The sequence below is a fragment of the Serinus canaria genome, chromosome 4 (assembly GCF_022539315.1).
Source record: "Serinus canaria isolate serCan28SL12 chromosome 4, serCan2020, whole genome shotgun sequence".
Classification (NCBI taxonomy): Eukaryota; Metazoa; Chordata; class Aves; order Passeriformes; family Fringillidae; genus Serinus; species Serinus canaria.
The window spans coordinates 49,853,822-49,879,727 of record NC_066317.1 but is presented as its reverse complement, the minus strand read 5'-3'; the positions used below and the strand labels follow the sequence as shown (position 1 = coordinate 49,879,727).

The 25,906-nt window shown below is 36.0% G+C and overlaps 1 protein-coding gene across 1 annotated transcript in view; it reads right to left on the bottom strand.

Annotated features, from left to right (window-relative positions):
* Nucleotides 1-4,498: 4,498 nt before the first annotated feature.
* ARAP2 (ArfGAP with RhoGAP domain, ankyrin repeat and PH domain 2) overlaps nt 4,499-25,906 on the bottom strand; it is a 115,613-nt gene continuing 94,205 nt past the window's right edge. Inside the window, exons 28-33 of the mRNA XM_009101440.4 lie at nt 21,222-21,361; nt 16,652-16,734; nt 15,233-15,268; nt 14,691-14,754; nt 10,972-11,103; nt 4,499-7,642 (exon numbers count right to left, since the gene is read on the bottom strand). Coding sequence (XP_009099688.1) covers nt 7,295-7,642; nt 10,972-11,103; nt 14,691-14,754; nt 15,233-15,268; nt 16,652-16,734; nt 21,222-21,361 — 803 coding nt within the window. The 3' untranslated portion in view covers nt 4,499-7,294. The remainder of the gene's footprint in view (nt 7,643-10,971; nt 11,104-14,690; nt 14,755-15,232; nt 15,269-16,651; nt 16,735-21,221; nt 21,362-25,906) is intronic.

The following is a 25,906-nucleotide window of genomic DNA, read 5'->3' as shown; positions in this document are numbered from 1 at the left end:
ACAGTGTCCACAGGCTGGAAGAGAATTATAGAAAGTCCTAAATTCTACCTTAAACTGCCTCAGGATATCTGCAATAACTGAAACAAAAATTTGATGAAACCATATAGACAACATTCACCTTTCAGCAAAACACAGGTGCAACACCTTCCCATTGAATTCTGATCTCAAGTCAAGTACTTTGAAACATTTGCTTGATCACCATAACCCACCTGAATGAAAAATAATTCTTCTAAGGCAAATAGCATCCATCCTCTGCAAAACTGATCTGAATTTCAGCATGGGTGTCCTCCCTCTGTTTTGTTAAATGGCTCTCAAAAATAATTCAATAAAGGAAGCTTCTGAAAACATGTTAAAGAGGAAGGTTATTTGTTGTAGGTGGTGTGTGGTTTTATTTTTTTTGTAATAGAATTTTCAAGATGAATTTCTGGCTTTACATTTTGAAGTCTAAGCTAGCATCTTTTTTTGAAACCCAAGAAGTCTGGAGAAACAGGAGATGGGCTGCAAGAGACTCAACTGGAGATAAATTAACACCTTGCTGCAGAAATATCAGATTTACTGTAACTAGTTACTCATCATTGTCCATAACCAATCAAGGTTGCATTACTTAAGTAAACAACACATTTGGGGCTGTTGAATCTCAATAGCAATATTTTCTGTAATACTGTCAGGTTATTTTTACAAACCCCAAAAGTAAATGGTAAATAACGTAAAGTTGGATTTTTTTATTAATTCAGTCATAGGTGGAAAACTTTTGAATTTTTTTCATAACTGACATTAAAAAAGATCAATAGTTATCACAAGATATGCATTTATCCCAGAAATACTATTCAGAGAGAACTAAAGTTAATGCTGCTATGAGATAACTAGCATAAACAAAAGAAAGCCTTTATACAAGGTCCCATAAAAAAATTATCTCTAGTACCTTATTTGTATCAAGATTTATGTTTTGAAAAATAAAATTTCTAAATTAGACTTGGTGACTAATACTCAAAATCCATAGAAAGCTCAATCTACTGAGAACTTTTCTCTAAAATCTGGAAGGAAAAAAAAGTGAAAACACATTTGTTATTTAATGAAATAGCAGAAACTTTCTTAAACTAATGGTTAGATTTATTGCTATTTTAGAGATGCTTTATATTTGATTTTCTGTGTTCTAGTTCTTAGAACAGATCCTATGCAAACATTTTCAAAACTCATTTACCTGGCCAAGCTGCACTTTATGAGATCAAGAAATGACAGAAAGGGAACCTATCCTACTGTCTCCACATTATGGATAAAGTGTACTCTCGTTCTACTCAGTGATTTAAACAAGACTCAAAGACACATTCTACTACATCAAAGTTCTGTAATCTCTCATGAAACATGATTTCGTCTGGAAGGAAAGCTTGTAAGGATTCTCATGTGAAAAATGTTCTACCTGTAACAGCCTGGGAACATCACAGAATTGTTATATGCAGTTTAAAATATTTATCATCTAATGAGCTTTAACAGTCCCAATACGTGGGATGAATGAGTAAACAGTGGGAAAGAGACAATCTGAAAGCAAATGTAAGTGCTGGACACAATAAACTAAAGGCTAATGGCTACAATCTATTTGAAGAAATGATATTTCAGTCATGCTGTAATTTAAATAGATATATAAAGCCAATACAGTCAAATACAAAGAAATTATCTGCTTTTAAATGAAACATATTGTAAATGTGGATGGGGAGATAACAATGTAATAAAACTCATACACAGAGCAAACCTCAACCTATTAGTTCTAAAACAGTCTGCAGTACTGGACAAACCAATGTTAATTAAATTCTGAAAGAAAAAACTTTATGTAGCCAAAGGTATAATTTCCAAGAAACTGTGTTATTACCAGGCACAAGAAATTATTATAGGATCATTAAGGAGCTGAACTAAAATAATTTAAAAAGGCAAAGAGAGTACATTTTCTTTAGTTTGCCTTCTGATTGGGTGAGGAATACAAATGTAAGTATGTGGAAGATTTTCAGAGGCATTTATAGGAATGAAGGTTAGAGAACTTTGGAATACCTATTGGCCAACAGCTAAACCTCTTTCTCTCTCGCTCTCTCTCTCAGTTACTTCAGCAAAATCCCTTTCTTTATGGTGGCACTGAGTAAAGCTCTAACAGGACTTAAAAAAAGGTTAAGGCAACCCTGACATGATGTCTTGACCACAATGCACATACTATCTGCAAACAGAGGCAAAAAAAATATTCAGAGATGTCATGGGATCTAACCAGAAATGGCTAGAGTTTGAACCAGACATTAGACCAGAGTGGGAGTGTGTATATAAGATACCTTAAAGATTAGGATACTCCTGAGTCTAAGACACAGAACAGGGTCTAGAGCAAAAAGAGGCAGGGCTAAAGTAAGGTCAGGTAGACTAAGCAAAATTCAGAATTGCAGTGAAAGTACAGGTAAGCAGGAAGATACAGTTGTCTGTTTGGCATTAACAACCACATCCTCCTTCCTCATCAGTATAACAGATCATAATGAATTTGTAGTGAAAAATGAGTGGCAAAGCATAACAGGAAAATTCCCAGAGAAATTTCAGCAAAGACAATAACTAAACCATTAAGCTACAGCAGAGGTAGGAGCTAAAAAGCAAGATTGGTTTTCCCCTTAACTGAGCTGCAGATGGATCCCATTTTCAGTGGAGCCACAAGTAAAGCAGTGTCATCTCCAAACTGACTGTGAACCACTGAAAAAAATTTGCGAGGTTTTCTGCCTTTCTACATAGAACAGTCTAATCTCAAGAAACAGTGAGCTGGACAAATGCATCATTTTTTAACAGCACAGAGAATCTCTCCAGTGGTTCAGAAGCAGGAATACTGTATTGGAGAATCCTGACTCTTCCCAGGCAACACTTTGCTCAGTTTTGCAAGTTAGTACATATTCTTGCAAACAATTCCACTTGGAATACACTCAACCCATCTATCAAGGTAGTCTGTTTCTATACAGTTCAGTCCCAACGTAACTTACTGAATCCAAAAACTTCTCTTAAGTAGCCCAAATCTAAATAATTTTGTAGAGCATTCCATGGTTCAAACAGGGACTCAAGTCAGCACTTTCTCGAGTCAATACTTTTTTTTTTTTTTTTAGTTTCCATTGGACTCAAGCAGAACTGAAGCTGCTCTAGTCCAAGCACAGTCTGAGACAGCTGACTCTCCCACTGAAACAGACTGCACTGGAAAACAGGATATAAAAATCAGAGTGGTGACATAACGGGGCAGGCCTATAACAAAGTGTCATAGCCAGTGAGAGATGAACCCCTTACTTCCTTACTCCTGCAGGTACCAACCCTGTCCCCAGCAGAGCATGTAATTTTTTCTTAGACTTCTTAATCTTGAATTTGAGCTGTGGAGATGGTAGAAACCTGGCAGCACTCATAGGAACACAAACTGTGCCAGCACTGTATCAGGGGAGAGGAAAATCATTGCAGTGAGATAAAATTGCTGTAACTTTTACTCTCAGATAAACCCTGTATCTCCAGAGCAGTCTAAAACTACCCCAATACATGACAGCAAAAGGCACCCCAGGGGTGCCTCTGGCAGACAGAGCTGGAGGCATCCTAACAACTTGCCTTAGGCAGAACAGCCCAGAGCTCTTCCCAAGGAAGAAACAAAAATCAATGATATGGCCAAACCTTCCCCATTAAGTGAAGAAATCTTTGGGGATATCCTTTCCCCACTGGACAGATTCTCAGATAACACTTGCAAAACCTTTTAATGCAAAAATTGCATCTCAGCCCCAGTGACATAGTAAAGGCAAGGTCTGCATGAATACACTCTGCAGATCCCAGCTGGTGAAACTGATCCCACACTAAGGCAGTCTCTGCTGAGGCACAAAACCTATTAGTCAAACTGCTTTTTTGAACTGGCATCCCAAAATAGTACCTCAGAAAGAGATCTGTTTTGAGGAAAAATTCTAAAATAGCAGACAATATCCAGCTCAAGTAAAGAAAAAGAAAATGAAGAATCTAGTTCATGTTTCTGCTTGGGTTTTCACTTGTTTTACTTGCTTAAGAAAGTAAGCTCTTACCTCACCCATCCTAATAAATATGAAAAAAAAACCCACACAAACAGAACACGGACATTATATTAACAACAAAAACAATACTTACATGTCAACTTTACACCTACCTATCATGATTATAGAAGTTTAACAAGGTGATGATGAACCTGAGATTTACTAAGATTTATTAAGATATTAATCTTAGCCTTCTAACTGTTACAGGCCCATACATAAAATACCAGTCTGCCATTTAATTTCATTTTGCAGATGAGAAAGTAAGCTCTTACCAGGTTATTCAGCAGTTTTCATATGGGCAGACACAGATTATATTTTTTTAACTCTTTTACTGGTTTTTTTCTGAAAACATCCATCACCTAGTTCTGAGAAGTAGCATCTGTTCAATTACAATTCTCTAAAAATTACACTTTACCAGTCCTCAACATGGCACAGGAACAACAAAAGATCAGCAGCCATTAAGATATTGCAACAAACCACATTTATTCTGCAGGTCTTAGATCAGTCTGAAACGTGTAGTGCAACAATAATGTCAGATTTTTGTTCAAAACTTTGATACCTATCTAAAAGAATTAATTTAAAATTTAATTTCGACTTCCCCAAATAAACTTTACTTGTGTTAACATTGTCATCATTCGGTGTGCCTCTGTGAATGTGCACATAAATGTGTTTGTGCATGAATACATACAATGCCAAATTTAAACACATTTTAATAAACATCTTGATTTTTATGGCCTGTTAGCAGCAGTTACACAGATATTTTACCTGTGACATGGCTTTGAAATAGTACAAATGTTTCTGCAGTCCTTAGACTACAGAATCATAAAAATACACAAACCATTTTCTTTGTGGATTTATTCACTCCAATGCACAAAACCCTTCCACTGCTCCATGTATTCCATTAGTGTGGTGGCTTAAATGATGCATGAGGCATCATTTCAGCAGTGAAGTGAATGTCATTCTTAAGGTCCCAATAAAAAGATGAACAATATAAGAACCAATATAACTCAATACTGAGAAATATCTGCTAATAAAAGTACAACTGTAAGTACTACATTCAAGTTCAGCCTGACAGAAAATAAAGCAATTTTTCTCCTGCTGGCATTAGTCCCCAGTTCAAACCAGCATTTAAGAATGTGTTTATTAACATTAAGCACCAGCTTTAATCAATAAAATGTGAGTTCAGGCTGATATGCTTCCATGAGACAGAGCCTCAATGATTAGAAGAGGCTCAATTACAAAGTGAAGGCAGCAAAACAGTCACTAGTGCACTGGGAAAATTAAAATCTACAAACTTGTTTCAGTTTGGTCAAATAAGTTAGGTGCAAAGTCTGAAAGACTAGACTTGCTTTGTCAGTGCTACATTCCAGATTAATAAATACTACTATAAAATATTTGAGTTTGATCTCATTTTCTCTCTGCTTCCTAGCAGAGTTGCCGGATACATTATTTGAGTCACTTGTCTAATTTCTTCAATCAAACAAATTATTTTTCCAATTAAGCTGCTCAATGTAATCAGGAATAGAAGTAAATGATGTGAGAAATGTTAGGGCACCTGTGACTACCAAAAATAGAAAGAGTAAGTGAGCATACTGCTTCTGTGCTTCCTCTCTCCTACTCCAAGAGATCTGGCCAATTCCAATCAAACACTAAAGGCATCACTAAGTTCTTAAAAGGCTGGTGAAAATCTGTGGCAGTCTGACTAGTCAGACCACAAAAGGGACAGCAGCAAAAATGAGCAGATGCCCTTATTAATGCCTCCCTTGAAGCAAAGTGCCTTGTGAGCTCATGAGAGCTCAGGTCTGTCGGTCCTGCTGCTTAACCAGACAGCATCTACAGCACCTGAAAACAGCCTCGGCACAGCAGTGCCTTCTGCCCATCCAGGTGCTATGGAACAAAGTCAAATCAGCAGTCCCAAGGGATATGTGAAGATAAAATCTACAAAACAACTGAAAATAATTTGAATAGGTTTTGTTTTGAAAAGAGATGCTGAATTTTAAATTTAAGGAACTCTGGGCCTAAAAATCAAAGTAGCTGTACTGTGCTACATCACCATCTTCAGGAACTGCTACCTACACACTCAGCAGGCAGCAAGCAAGGCTGCTCTCTCACCCTGGGAGCAGCCCTCACACTCAGAAGAGCAGTGGTAAAGTTGTAGGACAAGCATTTGCTAGTCCCTACAAACAGAATATTATTACCTTGGTCCTCATGGTAAAGAGAGGGGTAAATCTCTTCCTCTGTTTAGGATTTGGCACTTCTTAACACTTGGTGTGTTGGTACCATTCTGATTTGTTTGTGTGGGCACCATTTCTTCTTAAAGGAATTAATTTCTCTTTTAAATACCAAATATTTATGGGAGGTCAGCAACTTTGTTAGCACCAAGCAAGCTCTATCTAAAGAGCAATAGAAAAGCTTGCATTTGTCACCCTGAGCTGAGCAAGGCCTGTTCAGAAAAGTACTTCAGCCCTCTGACATAGAGATTTTCTTCCAATTTGCATACCCATTAGACGTTGCTTTGAAAACTTTTTTTTGTCCTCCTCAATAGTCTCATTACTTAGATGTAATAATCAGATGTACACCCTAGAGACACAGTTTCAAGATACAAGAATTAATACATTGTCTTATCTAATACATTTCTCTCCCTTTTGATTCCTTCACATGATGCCTTGTCAGAGGACAATTCTATGGAAGCAAATACTAATTTTCTCCTTAAAAAACCCCACAAAGTAAAAAAAATTAAACCAACAAAAACAACAAAAAATCAATTTCAAGTCAGATGTTACTAATTTTATAGTGTTAGACGATAAAAAAATTTTGCAGGCCAATAGAATGAATTTCAGAGTATATCTTGTCTTTTAAAAATCTCTCCAGTATTTACAAGGTGGTACAGAGTACAAAGAGCAAAAGCTTTTGACAGTTCTTAGAATCCTTGTATCAAACAAAATCTGAAACAAACAGCAACAAAATAGAAAAAACCCTGGTGTCCTCACACTGGACAGAAAAACTTCCAAACTTCAGGAGATTTACATAATCAGTTCTCCCAGTTCAGTCGTAAATTATAACGTGGGGCAAAATCAATAGCTGCATAAAAACAAATTATATTTCCTTATTTCCTCTGCACTGTACAAACTAGATACATCAAAACAGAACACTTTTGAACAGAAAATACACACACAAATATATTTATATATGTATATATACACATATATAACACAAGAATATACATATAAGTACTACACTTCAGGCTCAGGAAATCAGCTGGAGGTTTCATGAAGTGCTCTGTTCTTCTGCAGCACTGTATTTAGTTCCTGAATCACATCTGATGGCAATTTACTATCTAGTTCCATAGTTTTGTTTGTTTTGTTTTTATTTTTCTTCAGTGTCTTATGTGTTATTTGTGGTAATTCAGTCACTCCTGAGCCTGCATCATCCTCAGAAATCAAGTTTCGATGTGTTTTGGCATGATTTCGCCCTTTCTCCTCCTTTCTTTCCAAACATTGTGCCACAATAGATGCTTTTTCTTTCAAGTTTTTTCTTTCTTCCAGAAGTTCATCATCATGATGCTCACCTGATCTTGACTTTCCAGCTTGTAGTTCTATATTCTTACCAAACAAGCAAAGACAAATAAGTTCATTCTCACCATATTAAAAAAATGTTTAGATTGCAATTTTTGCTCATTAGTTTCACATAAGTTTTAAAGAAAAAAAATTAATTTTACTCAAGATCTGAGACAGCAAAGTCAGTTTTAAATTACCACAATTGTCATGTTATTATTTAGTAATCATTTTTAGTGAGCAAATTCTCAATTAGCTATACTTCTGAAATTTACATAAATCATGCACCATGCCAATGAAGACATAAAGATTTATTTTCATATAATCACAATTTGATTTTCCATTCTACCACAGTAGACTAAATTTTAGCATTTTACAGCAGATCCCTATACTCTTAAAGACCTAGAATTTTTTGGTGGAATTAATACAGTTGTGTATATTACAGTTTTGATAATCTAATGACTGAGCAACATGAATATATGAGAGAAAATTTTAAACAATCATATAAAAATTTTCAGCAGCTTTTAAATACTAACTGATAAGTTATAAAGACTGGCTTCTTTTACAATTTTCATATTGATGGGCTGTTTTCAAGTTCTTAAGCTGTAGAAAATTAAAGGTAAACCAGATGCTGCATCTAAATTTGGATTATTGTATTCTGGCTACTCAGGGGGTGCAGCAGTAGGTAGATAATTGCTTTTGTGAAAAACCCTGGTAGTTCTAAAGGAAAATTAGGTCCTGGAATACTTTTTCCACGTGTACCATCTTTCTTGACAACCAAAAGGTGGAGAAAGCTGAGGGAGACTTTGGGTCTTTTTGTATTTCCTGTGTGGAACTTGTTCAGTTTGACTGCATTTTTTATGGAGTTATTCATCCACATATGAACAACTAGTTCCTTGGAATCTTAATACCTCCTATATGGTAAAACAAACATTAAAAACTACTCAAACACTAGGGAGGAGCTGGTTTAGATACACAGAATTACAGAATGGTTGGTGCCTTTCTTGTATGACCTATTCTAGGTCAGTATGCTATTTGATTGTGCTTGAAAAAAAACGTTTTTCCTCATTCCTCAGCCTTCTTGTATTTTGAAATAAAATAAAATACTGCAGATACACAACAATATATTTCTATTTCAATTAAATAATTCCATATGAGAAATATGCATATTTCAAATACATTGTCCACATGTGCAAAAAGTGGTACAGAAACAACCAAAATGTTTTGGTTCTATTTGTTATTAGGCTTCTTAGTTATTGAGCCTTTCAAACCTTTGGTACTGCACATTTATCTTGCTAACACCAATAAAACTGCTTCCAAAGATGAGGAAAAACCAGACATTCAATATAGACATTTTAGCAACAAATAATAATATTATTAAACTCAGCTTCTGAGTATCTTCGAGCTTTTAGTGGTTTGGGTTTTTCTCCCCCTCAGTCATCCTTCTCTCTCAAAGATATCCCTTTTTTCACTGTTTGGAAAACTTTCAGTCTCTTTTCCTGCCTGTATAAATTGATGACATTTCTACTACATGTTCATTGATCTGAGACTTCCATTTCCCATAAACCAGCATATTTCAGAAAATGCTTGTTCCTGATATTACTTTCTAATGCTTTAAAACTGAGATATTCTTGCATGTTGGAAGAGTACTCAAATTCAAAGACTGAAGGACTGAAGGCATGGTCTCCCAATGGTACATTTCTTTTAACTGACTCCACTGGGGTATAATATTTCTTCTTAATAAACCGTATCATATATATACTTTCTACCACTATTTTACTGTTCATTCCAGTTTTAGCTTTCCATAAAAAAAAACCTTAGTTTTTATTTTTTATTATGTATTGTGTTAACCTTCCTAAAGTATGCAAATACCTTTTTCATAAAAAATTCTCTAGATTTAATCATGGCATAAATAATGAAAATGGTGGATTTTTGATTTTAAATTAAATGCAGACCTCCTCAAAGCTGCAGTGTACGAAACATTAAAGTTCTCCCTAATAAAGCAAATTATCCACCAAAAAAAAACCCCAAAAACATACAGTAACTATAAGGCATTAAGGATTTTTAATAATGAAGCTCAGAATTCAATAAAACTTTTATCCTAGAATGTTTGAATTTGTAGCCATCTCAAACAATGTACTGAGAGGTTTCAAGTATACCTGCATAAAGAACACGTACAAGACACACCTAAGGGTTATGAAGTTTTTTGACTGACGAGACCTGATTACTTTCATCAAAGAAGTTTGAAAATACAAGCATCAGAAAGAACTTAATTAAAATTGCAAAAATAATTTTTGAGAGAAGGCTAAAAAAGACAAACAAAATACAAAAGTTTGTAAACAAATTACAAAATGCTTATATACACAAAGCTTTATACTCTTGTAATTAGGCAGAGCAGAAATTCTTTCTGGAAGGAAGTGTAACATGAGATGGAGTTGTATTTTACATAAAGCACTATGCCTGCCCTTTTGCTTTACTATGGAAATAGCCATCTTTACCATTCTGTACCTGAACCACCATCTCTGTTAGTGGTGATAACACATCCCATAATAACCCCTATATTCAAAATGTTCCAAAATGTGCAAGAAATGATACTGCTGCAGTCAAAGGACCAATCTGTTGTTTCAACAGTTATGCAGTGCTGCAGTCAGGCCAGTTACCACTACTATTCCCAAGCAGAACAGTGCCTCCACTGCTTCATCTCAGCTGGAATAAAGGCAAGTAAGTTCTCCCCACAGGCATCAGTTTCTCTATGTGGATACCAGAAAGTAATCTCAAGCTCATATAATAAGGTTAAGACACATCACTAGAGCACTAGTGCAGTAATGCAGTAACAAAGCTCAGTCCATTCAAAGAGTTGTAACTAAAGCCCCTCAGTCTTCTTTGAGACCAATAATAGCACAACTTAAATGTATTGACATTAGTTCGATCTGAGCTTTTCCATTACATTCACAGAGCAGATAACTAAAATCATGCAGTTATTTTAGACAGAAGAAAAAATATTTTAAGATGTGCATGCAGGACAGTTTTCAAGGAGCTTATTAAAAATAAAACCCGTACTGTAATAATGTGCATAATATTTCCAGCTAGAAGTCTTATTTACTCCTAATGAACAATCTCTACTCAAAAAAAAGCAAGCACAAATAAAACTCCATTATGATTTACTAAACAGCCAGAGAGGTTATGTAACTTGAGACTACAATAGTTTTAATTAAATTTTCCTAAATGTTCCTTTCATGACAAAATATTGGAAGAGGCATTGATAATAAGAGCACCTGCATTCTATATTAATCCAGCTCAAGGGAGTTCATTATTACTGGACTATTTATTACAGCATTGTGGTTAAAAGTTCTGCATCAAGTTTAAACCCCACTTACCTCTGTATTCCCTTGGATTTTACAAGTGTTCTTCTCCTGATGAATGGGAATTAGTGGTAAGCCTCTGATCTTTGGGCTTTTAGTTATGGATTGTTTTCTTGCTTTCCCAGCAGGTGGCCATATATCTGCATGCTGAAGAAGAAAATGATTCCTTATTTTCCATCTACAATTTCATAAATACATAAGATTCTTTGGTATGCAAAACTCCCTTGGAAAAAGCTATATACTGCACAATACCATGTCCTACTATTGTGGGAGAAAGGGAAAAACACTATCATGCTTAAAATTGTATTAGTATTTTGTAAGTGCTGCACAATGTTGAGTGAAAAGAACCAAAATGTCTCTACATAATTGTCATGTATCAAACATCTTCCTTCCTTAAGATTATTCTCATTATCCTCAAAAAGTAGAAAATATCATTAAACATGACACACATTTTGACTTGTTTCACAATTTCAAAATTCCACAGAAACATGCTTTCATGAGTCCCAACAAAAGCTTCTGAAATAAGATAAAATCACCTCCTGAACATTTCAAATATGAGCACATGAGCTCACAGTCCTCAAGTAATGCTAATAAAAACCAGAAAGATTTGAGGACAAGGTATTTCAAGACTATTTTACTGAAAAATCATCAACATGAGATTCTGTGAATCAAAGTCAATATCCAAGGCCTACAGCAAAATCAGCAAATCTTTGAAGGAAACTGGCAAGCCAGAACTGCAAATCAATGAACCAAGTCTCTTGAAGACTGTATTTAAAAAACCAGTTTCAATCTATGAGGAGGTATGATCATACTTGCACATGATCTGCAAGTAAAAAGAGGACTACCATTAAAACCCATCAGAATCAGTGATTACTGACTCATGATGGCTGACTAGAAATTGAAAGCCATGGTTCCAAATTTAGAAGTATTTTATAGACTCATATCTTGATGAAGTAAAAAATTCTCACACATGATGTGACCAGAGTGATGCAAAAGTCTGTGATAGGAGTTCTGTCCAGTGAAGAGGAGACTTCACTCCATTAGGAACATTTTCTTCTAATAAAATGAGAAATTATTATCTGAAAGAGCAGCTCTTGCCAATCAAAATCAGTTTATTGTGGATCAAGATACAACAAACAAATACAATCCAGAAAGTGATGGAGAAACTTTAATCAGCTTCTGAAGAAAACTATCTGCCTTAAATCCCAGCAAGCCTAAGGACACCATCCCTGTCAACTAAGCAGCCTGATCTCCCTTTTGTGCCTGCAACATTTCTTGAAATAGAACTGAGAAAGTATATCAGAAACACTAGCAATGCATTAGGCCACATAAAAAATGTATTTATTCATAGTTTTGACCCCTCTGTTCAACTGCACCTCATGGTAGTATAATGTGCCTCCAGCTGATCAAAGACAAGGAAACTGGAAGAAAACTATTGTGTCCATCTTCATACGAATTAATTACTTCCAACTGAATTCTATGCATGCTCTTAAGAGAATCAGTACAGAACTATTACAGAATTCAAGAATCGTGCTTTTCAGGATGGTTTTACATAGAACTGAAAGAAACACTGGTCCTACTTCAAACACTTATTATGTACCAGTTTGAAATGGAAGATTAATAACCCCTGGGTTTACTTGATTGCCTGTATCAAAGTACTCTTGTACCCAGATTACAGTGGTACCTACACTTTGCTATTTATATACTCTGCACTGGTTATACTACAGGAATAAACATTATTAGACACCAGGAAAAAAACAGTACTAGTACTACTACCTTACTGATATTAATTACTAATAAAACTTGAGTCTTCTCAAGCACTGAGGAATGCAGTAATATTGGTTTATGTCCCTCTTAATTGCACAAGATCATTAAATGTCAATGTGTTAACTCTTCAAAACCAATTTTACAGTATTTATCAATTTCCAATCTAAGTTATTCCACTCACAAAGATGTGCTGCCCACAGTTTCTCTAACATGTCTGTTCAAATACAGTGACAACATATACAGTAAAAAAAATAGCTGACTTCCCTAAAGATGGTCTCAACCTGAAAATTCTAATTAGAAATAATCTCAGCTGACATTTACAGCTTTCTGGTTTAGAAATGGGATAATGTGGTAATTATTGTCTGCTGTTGTATGATGCAAGACTTTTTAGAGATCTTACAGCAAAATTTACCAATATGAGGCATTGCATTCTTAAGGAAATTTTCTCTGTAATGAAGTAGTAGATTGCAATAAGAACAATACAATAAATCTGCATCTGCATCATTAGCACATAATTTCTCATGTAGTCTATAGACCGACAACTTTACTGATGTCCAGAATGCTTGTAAAAAAAAAAAAAATCAACAATTTCCACAAAATATCAAGCCAAACCAAAAAACCCTTTCAAAGTAGTACTGCCAATTCATTGCACTGTTCATTCATTGGAATAAAGTTTTAAAATTAACAGTATGATTTCATAGCAATTTTTTTTAATGTACATGAAATGATTTAGTCTTTTTTTTCTTTTAGGAAAATTTATCCTGGACAGTGAGCAATGCCTCCCAGTTTTTATCTATATTGTCAAAGGAACACTGTACATCTGCCTGAGCAGAATCGTAAGACTGTCCTTCATCGTGATTTTATGTCAAAAGGACTTCAACAGTTACCAACCTTGCATGAGTTACTTCTAAGTTTCCTATATCAATAACCTCTGAGCCTATTTGCTGTGACACTGCTCATGTTATGCCCAGAAGATGTATGCCAGCTGTTTCCATAGAAACAGCAATTGTCATTTCAGTTAAGAGACCTGAAAAGGACAAGAATTTGGAAGTCTTACTTTCAAGGCACGCATTATACTTCTAGCACTACTATCTGTGAAAGTCAGATTCTGTTTTAGGAAGTCACTAAGTCTGTATTTCAACTAAGTCTTGTGCTCAGCCTACTTTATGAAACACAAAGCTCCCAGGTAATCATAAATCTAGCAATGTTTATTCACAGTGATATCCTGCAAAGCTCCTTGAACATCATGGGAAAAAGCAAAATCTGACACAGACACAAAATCCTGTTAAAACCTTTAACTATGTTCCAGTCTCCTGTCAGGCTAAATTCTTCCCATCTTGCTTACTTCCACTTCTCCAATGCAAACATTAAACTCCATTTCCAAGGATGTGTTGTATGCCACTCAAACATATACCCACCTTACAATCTCATAGCAAGCAGAAGAGTACTTAATTTAGGATAAAGCCTACCCAACACATTGAATTGTCAGTGTTAACAAAACAAACCCAGATACCAGAGAAATAAAGCTGTATTGGCACAGCTCTTCAACTGGGCTAGTTCACACCACCATGCTTTTAAACATTACACCTGTCTTTCATGACTACTTTAATAGCATCCTAACTAGTGAGCAGAGAAATAGCACTTGGGTATTGTGGCACACAGACACACCCTTTAGGTCAATGGCCAAAATTTCACCCACAAGAGCTTTCTGCAAAGGAAATAATTGTCCTTCTTTACCAAGCTTCTCTACACAACACAGTGGGGTGGGAAGGGGAGGTGATGTCAGAATCTAATGTTCTTACTCTCAGAGCACCCATAGTCTTCATGGACTAAGACACATCTTTTGGCACTTTTATTACATGAAGTATTCCAGAAACTTTGGCACTGAACCTTATATATAACACATACATATTTAATGGGATTTTTATAACAGCAGAATGAGTTACATTTTCTGATGAGATTAGTACCTGTGCCATAAAAATGCTGATCATCCACTCCATCTGCACATCTTGTCCATCACAACATATATACCTAGAACACAATACATAATTAATATTAAAAACAATGGAGACACCTGTTAAACATATTAAAGAATAGGCTTCTAAACTACATCAAATAGTGCTTAAATTCATTCCTCCTATCCATATTTACTATTAACACTCCCCAAAAAAACAGGCATATATAAATACTTCAAATTATCACTTTACCTATTTTGAAGACAATGCCTGTGCTTCCTTTTAAGCATGTGCACAGGACTAAAATCTATCATTCTAACTTTATGACTATTTTTTGGTCTCTGCTCACAGAAGGAAGCCAGACACCTAAACCCAAAAGATGAACCAAACATACCAACTAAGAAAGTTTCTTTAATTAAAAAAACAAAAATAAAATTTGACATGAAAGCAAAATAATGCCCATTAGTTTTCAAACACTCTTATTTTGAAATTGAATATTTCAACAAATGTTAGACAGTGAAGTTAAACCAAGCATGAATTTCATGTTTACCTACCACTGGTGTTTTTCAGAAAATACTGCAAGTCCCCAGCTGAAAAAAAGAAGATTTTCAAAAATTAGTTCCATAAACAGGGACTACTCCTCAAACTGCAGAAATTAATTACCTTTATATAGTCCTTTTAAATAAACAAAATTTTTTTTTTGCAAAGTCTAAATGTGTACTGCAAATCCAGAATAAAGTTGTGGGTTTCAGTATGGATTTTGCTAATTTTCTTTCAACTGATTCACAGTTAATGAACTTTCAGTTTTAGACAAAGGGTTATAGCAAAGCACTGCAGATGACAGCTGACTAGCTGCCGCATTTTTTCTGTGGCTGTGCTTTCTAAAAGGAGCTGGAAATAAAACTGTCTGGTAAAGAATCCACTGCAGTGTGAAAGTCACAGAGAGAAAAGAGCTATGCTTGTACTATAAACAAAAGGAATCACGTGATTTTATAAGGATTTAATAATTACTAGGGAAACAAAAAGGGAGTGTGTACACAATCAAGCCTCTGAGGTGAAACAGACGCTTCTGGAGATCCAGAAGAGACTTGGTAAACTCTTCTTTTTTAAAGTAGACTAAAAATAAACCTCAAGGTAAAAAAACCTGCAAAGACACATTTACATAATCTTTTTACTCCTATTTTGGACTAATCTCCTACTCATTCTGCACTTGAATTGAAAAAAAAAAAACACACCCAAAAAAACCACCAACATTTTCTTTAACATGGCTAAGCTTTGAAATTCACAGACTCTTTTGGGGTGTTTTGATTTGCCAGCTGTAAAGGAAAAGTTCAAGCAGATCTGTTTAAAGGCTACAGCCAACCTAGACTCCCTCTGGGATAAGATCCTATGTGCATTGTCTCAGTATCTCAAAGCTTTGACTGAACAAGAACTGGAAACATCTGAGAAAAACAGGTGTCATTTTCCAGTGCTCTTTTCCTGAGAGACAGTCACTGATGTTTGTAAAGGGCACTGTAGTCTTCAACTAGCAGAAATATCAAAATAACAAAGATCCTGAAAAGGGAAAATCCTCTGCTGAACAACAGGAACTGCCAGTAAGGGCCATGACTAACTGGTTTTCTCTTCTCTCTTTTTACTTGGTGCAAGGAAAGTGTGTCCACCAATGACATGCAGGACATATACCACAAAACTAAGTGAGCCAGGAACGACCATATCCACAAGAGATTAAAAATGCACCTTAGATTACAAAGAGAAAATCAATAAAGTAATTTAGTTGCACAGATTAGTTAATATGGAACATGAAAACAAATATAGGAACAGAACAAATAATATTACAGGGGATAATTTAATTCAGCATACTGCTATAGGCTTCTTTACTTTTCCTTGTTACACAATTTTCTATTCTACCCTTTATTGATGATACTACAATACTTTTTACACAGTGTTTATTTTCTTTTCTTTTCTATTCTTACTTTGTTGGTGGCTTCATTTTCTTTTTCACTCCAAGATAAAGCTTCAGAGAACTGACAGGCAACACTTTTTCAGGTTTGCTAGCCTGCAAATAAAGTAAGATTCTAAGTAATGAATCAGGAATGTGCCAAAGAGAAAATGCCACATGACTGATTTCACAGTTCAGTTTCTTTCATGGAGTGCACTCCTCTTTTCTAGCAAATCCTTAAAATATTTTATCTCTTTTTTGCCATTAATAAAGTGTACCAGTCACTATTACTGGAAGCAGACTGATTAAGAACTTAAGATTCACATGAAATCACAAAACTGTAACACAATCAGAATAATAAAGACGTGATGCTATATAAGAACACAAACTCTTCATGAGACAGGAAGATGGGAAATAGGATTGCTCGCTGTTAAATAACCTCTTCTGTGGAATGGTGAAAATTTTCTTCATATCAGAGAATGTTTTGGGTTGGAAGGGACTTTAAAGACTATCTAGTTCCAACCCCCCTCCCATGAACAGGAACATCTTTCACTAGACCAGGTTGCTCTGAGCCCTATCTAGCCTGACCGTGAACACTTCCAGTGATAGGGCATCCCCAGATTTTCTGGGTAACCTGTTCCAGTGCCTCACCACCCTCACAGGAAAGAATTCTTCCTAATAGTCTATACCTACTCTCAGTTTGAAGGCATTCCTGTTGTTCTGCTGCATTACACTCTTCTAAAACATCTGTTTCCGTCTTTCTTCTAGGCTCCTTTCAGGTACTAGAAGGCCACAAGTAGGTCTCTTTTCCAGGCTGACCAAACCCAGGTCTTTCAGACTTCTTTCAGAGATGAGGTGCTCCACCCCTCTAATCAACCAGGCAACCTCCCTTGGACTCGCTCTAACACACCCATGTCCTTCCTGTGCTGGGCTCTCACCAGAGCAGAGCAGAGGGGCAGAATCCCCTCCCTCCCCTGCTGCCCACGGGGCACTCACAGCCCAGGACACCTTTGGCTCTCTGGGCTGTGAGTGCCCATGCTGGATCATGTCCAGCCTCTCACCCACCAGCATCACCATTTCCTCCCTGGCAGGGCTGCTCTGGATCTGTTCATCCCCCAGACTGGGCTGATATCATGAGTTGGCCCAAACAAGGTGCAACACCTTGCACTTGATCATGTTAAGCCTGCTGAGATTCCCATGGGTTTACTTTTCATACTTGTCCAGGCCCTTCTGGATGGCATCCTGTTCCCAAGGTGTATCAACCATACCCCCAGCTTGCTGACATCTGTTGAAGATGCACTCAATCCCCCTTTCTGTGTCACTAATAAATATATTAAGTAGCACTAATCCCAGTAAGGACCTCTGAAGGACACCACATGTCAGTGATGTCCATCAGGACCCTGAGCCATTGATCACTACCCTGTGGATGTGACTATCCAACCACTTTCTTATCCATCTAACAATCCACTCCATCAATTCCATCCCTCTCCAATTTAGAGAAAATAATATTGGGAGGGACCGTGTCAAGGGTTTTACAGAATTCCAGATACATGGCACCTGCAACTCCTCCCTTGTCCACTGACATAGTCAATTTATCATAGAAGGCCACTAAGTTGGTCAGGCAGGACTTGCCCTTGATGAAGCTGTGCTGACTGACTCAAACCCACAATCCCTGGTTTAGACAGTGCTTCATCCATTAGGCCACCGGGGCCACTAAATCAGGATGAAGAATAAAGCAAAATATGTCTTCAAACAAACCATAGAAGTCTCTGGATAACATATCCTGACTTTTATGGGACAGAGGATGGGGAGGGCAGGGCTTTGTTCCTCCTGATATCTTCAGGAAGGGCAGCCCAGTGAGACAGCAGGAATACACCTGGTTTCTGGAGAACACCAGTATTGGGACTTTTAGAGGAACCTACACAGCACAAAGAAATGGAACAACAGGAATCTCATTACATTTAACAATAGTATACACAAACTCCTGCACAGGTGAAGGGAAAAACTCTTTGACAGAGAGTGGGAGGCAGTTCTGCTGATAGGGACCAGAGCATGCTGGTAGGTGCCAAGCTGGGCATAAACCAACAGAGTATCCTAACAGCAAAGGTGGTCTTGCTTTCCTGAGCTAGCAGAAGCCCAGTGAGGAGGTGGAGGAGAATGATTCTCCTGCTTTCCTTATTACTTGCGTGACTGCACCTTTGGGATCCTTGAGACAAAAAAAGAGAATCAGTAATCTGGAGAGGGTTCAGTAGGGGCCCACCAGGCCATCTGGGGGCTGGAGCACTTGCCCTGGAGGAGAGGCTGACCCAACAGCAGCCCCCCAGAGCCTACAGGGAAATTTCAAAGCAGACCAAGTGAGGCATCTTGTATTGGGAGAAGACTACACCTAAGGACAGACAAACTTTCTCCCATGAGGACAGTCAGGTACTGCAACAGGCTGCTCAGAAAGGTTGTGCTACCTGTCCTCAGGGTTTTCGAAGACTTTAACAGATTAAAGCCATGCACAACATGTCCTGACCTCAGCTGCTATCCCTGCTGTGCACAGGAAGCTGGACAAGGATCTCCTGAGGTTCCTTGCTTGCTCCTTCTTGAACAAACTACCTCTAGTCAATCTACAGAAGACATAGACCCACAGGTGTGAGAACTGAATGTTACTGGAAGATGAAGTGCTGAAAGGAAACAATAGATGCACACTATTACGGAGAAAAATATTTAACACAAAAGCATTCCTTTAGTACTTTTAGGTCAAGTGTTTTAGCTTTCAATGTAGAAAAAACTGCACCAAACAATTTAACAAATGTTATAATCCCAGTTCACAAAGCTACTCCCTAGTGTTTACTGTCCCTGGATTCTCAATTTCCCATTCTGTAGCTTTCAATTTCTAACACTCCAGTGTGGGAAAAAAGAGACACTTAAGAGAACTTAAGAAAACAACAGAACACACAACAGTTTAATGGTTGGTATTCTTGTGCAACTTCCTGCTCAAAAGAAGGGTACTGCCAGGATGAAAAAATACCCCTGCAGAATATAGTAATAACTTAAACAATTGCATACTTCTCACAATAATGCACCTTAAGGGAGCCATTTCTTTGTCTGTGAGCTTATCTCTTAGCAACAGAACATTAAAGGGGTAAGTTATTTCAGTCAATTAGCACAATATAGCAATTTAGAATACAGTATTCATGGAAACTTTCAATGTTTTTGATAATTGCTCTTGAACAAGAGAAACACTGAACAGAATGAATCTCCACCTGCATATACAAATTTAATTTGCTATTAATGAGAATTTATAAATTAATTAGCACATGTGGCCTTATTAACTACAATTTTCCATCTGCAATGTCAAGCGTTCCTACTATTTATTCCTAAATATGACTAAAATTAAACCAAGATTATTCATGGTAGATTAATATCTCTCAAAAAATGTAAAACAAACTCAGATACTATTTGATCAGAATGGTATTGCCATTTGCATTAAAAAAATATAATTTAAAAATAAGTGTTTAAAGCACCTCCTGAGTTGGGGAATTCAATTTTTTATAAATTAGAATGGCTTAAAAGAGGAGATTATAAAGTGGTAAAACAATCCTGTCATAAATTCTTTCCAAGATACTAATTAAGGTTTTATGGGCATATTAATTTATTCTCACATATGTGCCAATTTGAGTTTTAGCACTAAATTGTAAGACACTATTTGTGACATTCTGGGGTCATTCTAATTAAGATTGTATCCACAGCTTCACAAGAAGACACAGTGCATTAGCTTACGTGAGCAAAAGATATGTCTTAAAAAAGTACTTTAGGAGGGTCAGCAATATGCATCTATATTTTTTGGATGGGAAAAAAACAGCGGTCAGCAAAAATAAAAGCACTTGAAACTTTGATTTTTTTTTTTTAAACAAGAAATAATTGGAACTAAAACATAGTTCTTTATTAATATTATTTGGCTTTATACTTAAATACAAGCTGCATACACTCAAACCCACTGTTCTGAGAAAACTCCCATGAAATATTTAAAACAGAATCCTTCCTGCTATTAATCATGACTAAATTCAGTTCTATGGAATTCTGAGGTATACATAACTTAATTATCCATACTAGCTTTTAGAGGACTGAGAACACATCTGAAAAATATTGTTGGGAAGTGGGGAATTATTTTCCTAGTGTATTGAGAGTTATTGTTTCCTATAATCTCTTCTCTCATGAGACGTGCATGAATAAGAACCCTGCTGTTTGAATTTGTAAGGGCTTTGTGTGAAATACCGAGAAAAAAATGGCATGCACTCCTTTAGGCTCCATATTACTTCTGCAGATTTCTACAGCAGGTTTCAAATAATTTAATGTCAGCACAAAGCACCCAAACATTATTCTATTTTTAATTTTTAAAGCTTAGAGTAATGCATAACTACAACAGCTAAATTACAAACTTACACAAACTCCTTCTACTAAGACACCTTCAAAAGAGCAAGACAAAAGTCTTAGATGTTAACTTCTTAGATTCTAGAAGTTGCCATTTCATATGAGAAATGTTGATCTTTTCTTTTTCAAACAAAACAGAAAAGAAAGCTTAAAGCCAAGTTGGTTGGAGAGTTTGTCTGCTGTACCTTCATATCCTTATACAGAAGCAAGTTTCCTTCCCGTAACACAAAGTAACGCTCCTGAAATTTGTTTCCAGACAGCAGTTTTGATGGCTCTTCCTTGCACTTCAGATTGCCTGCTTTCACACTACCTTTCTCATTTTTCTCTACCAAGAAAAAAAAAAGCATTTTGTTAGAGGATTTTACAACAATGGAAGCTCCTAAAAATTACATTGGTAAAATTGATTTTGTATTATGCTATATATATACATATAAATAATTATATTAATTATATAAATACAGACACACACACACACACACACATATATATATATATACACACTAAATATTACATTTTAATACGTATTGCACATTAATGTATTCTACATTCATACATTCTACATTCATTCTTAAATATACACACCATTATTATTTTAATTACTGGTGGGAAAAAAGTCTGTTTCACTTGTATGATAACAGGTAAAGAATCTACCATCAAACTTTAATTAAAAGAATGTTTTCAGCATATATGTAGTTAAAACCAAGAGTACGACACTGATACTTTTAATCTCTGTGCTTGAGAGGCATAACATTTCAATAAAGATCCGATTTTGTCATGAGTCCGTCTGATTTTTTTGGGTTAAAATACACACAAACCCACATATATTTGGTAAAATTAATAAAAAACTCAAGCAAAATAACACCTCCCACACAAACCCAAACAGTAACTTTGCAGTCAGCTTTATAAAGTATTTAACTTTGTACTGAGAAAGTTTTTATTTAAAAAAAAAAGGTACCAGAACTATCAAGGGCTTTCAGTGTTAAAGACCAGATTTTTCAGTGCATTCTCAGATATTTAAAATCCTAAATAAAATAATGCAAAGAAGTATTACTAGTATATATAAATTACTGCACCACCACTTCTAGGTATTTTCAAGTTTCCTATTCTGCTCAATATCCATATATTTTTCCACTCCTTTGTCAGCTTTTCCCTGTAAGTACCCTTCCCCAGCAAAAACTTCTGGACAGTAAATTACAGCCATTGCCATGCTGCTTTGACTCATGCACATAAAATGAAACTCAAACCAAAATGGCACTTTAATAGTTAAAGTGAGGAAAAACAAAGGAAAATACAGTAATTTCTACTGTCTTTATGACAGAACAGAAAATTCAACAGAATTTTGAAGTATTCTTTTCTCCCTGAGGTAAGCAGAGCAGACTGCAGACATGAGAAGAGAGCAGGTAGGCAGATGTAGCCTTCTCCTCCATTCCACTCAATATCTTTTCACCTTGAACAGGGAGCCAAATTAACAGGGCTGATAATTAGCCCCAAACACTACAAGCCTACTACTTATGCCATATATTGGCTTTCACCACCTATTATTTTATCTAAGTGTAGCTACCTCCTGTAAGTCATTCATTTTTTTAAGAAATACTGAACCAACTTGTTTAGGAGTCACAGAATGATGCCACTAGCTTTTATACTATATTACTTTCAGGATAAGAAATAAACCTCTGATGTAAAAGGGGTGTAATGTGTATTGAAAATCTCATTCTTACACAAGTACTCAATTGGCTTTTTTCATTAAAATTCCACTTAGACTTTGAACATACGATATCAAAACTATTATTAAGAAGCAGTACGTGATAAAATATCAAAAAATAAGAATCTAAATCCAGAATCATTACATTTTAACAATTAAAATCAGAAATTAGTTAAAAGTCCTCAGTTGTAAGTGCAAATATACGTGCACAGTTAAAAAAAAAAACTGATTATCTTTTTGCCAATAAGAATATTTATTTCATGTTCAGAACAGAATATCAATCCTTATCCACTCAATCATAACCACTTTTTTCTAATTTTTTCTATAAACTATACACAATGAGAGTAGCAGAGTACTTAATGAGAGTAGCAGGATACTTCCACATCTTTACCAAGATGGAAGATTTTAAATTTCTGCACACAGCTTGCAACATGACAAAAACTCATTCTAAACTTCACAGCACTCCTATGGCAGCAAATCTGCCAAACACTTGATACTTACAAAGATATTAGAATAGCCTGAAGGAGGAAAAAAAAATTTTGCTAAACTGATGATATTCCATATACTTTAGAAGCCAGCATTTCATTAACTAAACCTAAGACAATAGGGATGTGTCCTAATCAGAATGTATTTTGCAGACACGAACTTTACCAAACATGATAAAATTGCTAGAGCTTTGCAACTAGGAAGTAGGTACTCTTAATCCATGGAGGATAGATCCACCTATGGTTTAGAAGCTTGCATTTCAAAGAATATCTCTGAATAAAAGCCCCTGTTCTCAGAAATCAATACTTACCACTCAAATTATACAACACTGTACTGGAAAAATTTCAAGGACCTATATACACAGAATTTATAGTAAATTTAACAAATAAATATATCTGGTTTTCCAACAAATAAAACTTTAATATGAGAAATTTTTAGATAAAGAGAAGAAAATGGGTCTTGAAATAGAATTAAGCTGTCCTTGAGTATCTCTTATACCAAAATGCAATGCACATCTTCCCCTAATGAGTAACACTTGAAAGAGTGCTCCTACAACAAGCATGAAAAGCTATGGAATTAATTGTCAGGAACTAGCAACTAAAAACTGTAATAAAATAGAAAACTCACTACAAATTTGCTGAAACATACCAATACAAATAAACTATTTTTTCCTTGAAAAGGAAAGTTGGTTTCTATACAAGAAAAAACATACATCTAGACCTCAGTGTAAGGTTTGGATCAGAACAGTCTGAGTCGGGAGGGACCCACCAGGACCCCAGAATTCAACTCTTGGGTGTATGCCCCACACAGGGATCAAACCCACAACCAGTGTTATTAGCACCCTGCTCTGAGCAACTGATCTCATCTTGGCTGCAGAACATGAGAAAATAGTTTAAAATGGACAAGATGAGAATAAGTATCAAAATCAAGAATGTACTATGTATAAGGAACACGGGAAAAGTTGCACTGACAGAGAAGACTATGCTAAGTTGCCAAAATGAAATGAGGCTGAAAGAGCTGTTCCTTATGCTCACTACTGAGCCAATATTATTTCAAACAACATCATAGACTCAGGAAGAAAAGGAGACAAGAGCTGAGAATGAAAATCTCTCAAGCAATATTAACAGAAAAAAAAAGTCTGGAATATAATAATTAGTCTTTAAGATTATTTCATAAATCAGGGAAATAAGGAATATTCATGGAATTAAATACTAAACATTAAAAGATCACAGTCCTACTAATTTTACTGCAAAGTAGGAGGACATCCATCCACCCAGTTGCCCATTAGTGAATCCACTTTTAAAAAACATACTTCAAATCATAGTGGTTGGACATCTGGCCCTAGCCCTATTATTCTGTGAAAAGGAGTTATCCACATATAGAGTGTAAGAGACAGAAAAGATTGAGGTCTCCCCTTCTTCCTTTAAGCTGGAGTTATTTCTTGTGCACTTTGAGGTGGAGAGCCCCACTATAACCATAAGTGCCTTGTACACTGGGAACATCCCTTCCCCAATAACTTTGTTCGATATATTTTCTCATTCTGACACTATGTAGTGATGGATTCACAAGATTACTCTGCCACATGGAATTTGCAGGCATCAACACTCTCAATCTGCAATATGGCAGAAATTTCCCTCTTCAAACCACTGAGAAAACCAATTTATTTGGTAAGGTTTTAATTATTTTAAAACAAACATTAAAAAATTAATAAATTTAAACAGTCAAAAGACTGTGTGTCTACAGTAACATCACACTGAACGGAACTGATGAAAACAATTACTGTAGTAAAGTGGGGGAATAAATGGATGCAAAATCTAGGAGACAGGAAGGAGTGCAAATAGAAGCAGATCTTTAGTACATTGCTGACACTAGCCTAATCTTTATGTGCTTCTTAGAGCAGTGAGCCACACAAATCCTTATGACCCATTCCCTCTTCTGATCTCAACACATACCTAGTGAGGTGATGGGGCAATTTCTCTCCATTCATGATCTGCTATCACACATTCATTGACAGTGAAACACAACCATAAAAGTCATGAACAGCACACTTGTTCAGGTTCATTCACATTTGTGAAATATGCTTTTCCAGGAATAAAGCATGGTGGGAGAAGGTCATTACTTTCAGAAGAATAAGCACAATATGATAAATTTTACTTCTTGAAATCAAGACAAGATATATAGAATGGAAAGAGTAACATTTCCGTGTATGAGAAAGAGAAGAAAATATAGATATATTTGAATGAGTCATTAGATAAAATAAGATTATTAAACCAGGCATCATGTGTTACCACCACACATTACACAGTGATAGCACACAGGATTTCAACTGCTTGAAAACAGGATATAATGTTTGAACTCCCTAACCTCCACTTCTCGCAAAGCAGATAACACATATTACACAGGAGACTTAAAGCCAGGTATTATGTGGCGGAAAAAATAGAGTAGGGCAATGTGTAAACTGTATATTTTCACTATATACTTGATGTGTATTTTAAGTGTCAGCTCCCTTTTAAAGGCCACATACCCTCCAAATTATTTAGTGATGGAGTATGTAATTCAAATGAGTATGTCAACTGGGATGGGGCAACCCTGGATACCTCTGGACAGACTGGGGAATGAGATGTTGGAAAGCAGTGCCACAGAAGGGGACCTGGGAGTCCTGGTCAACAGAAAGCTCAATGT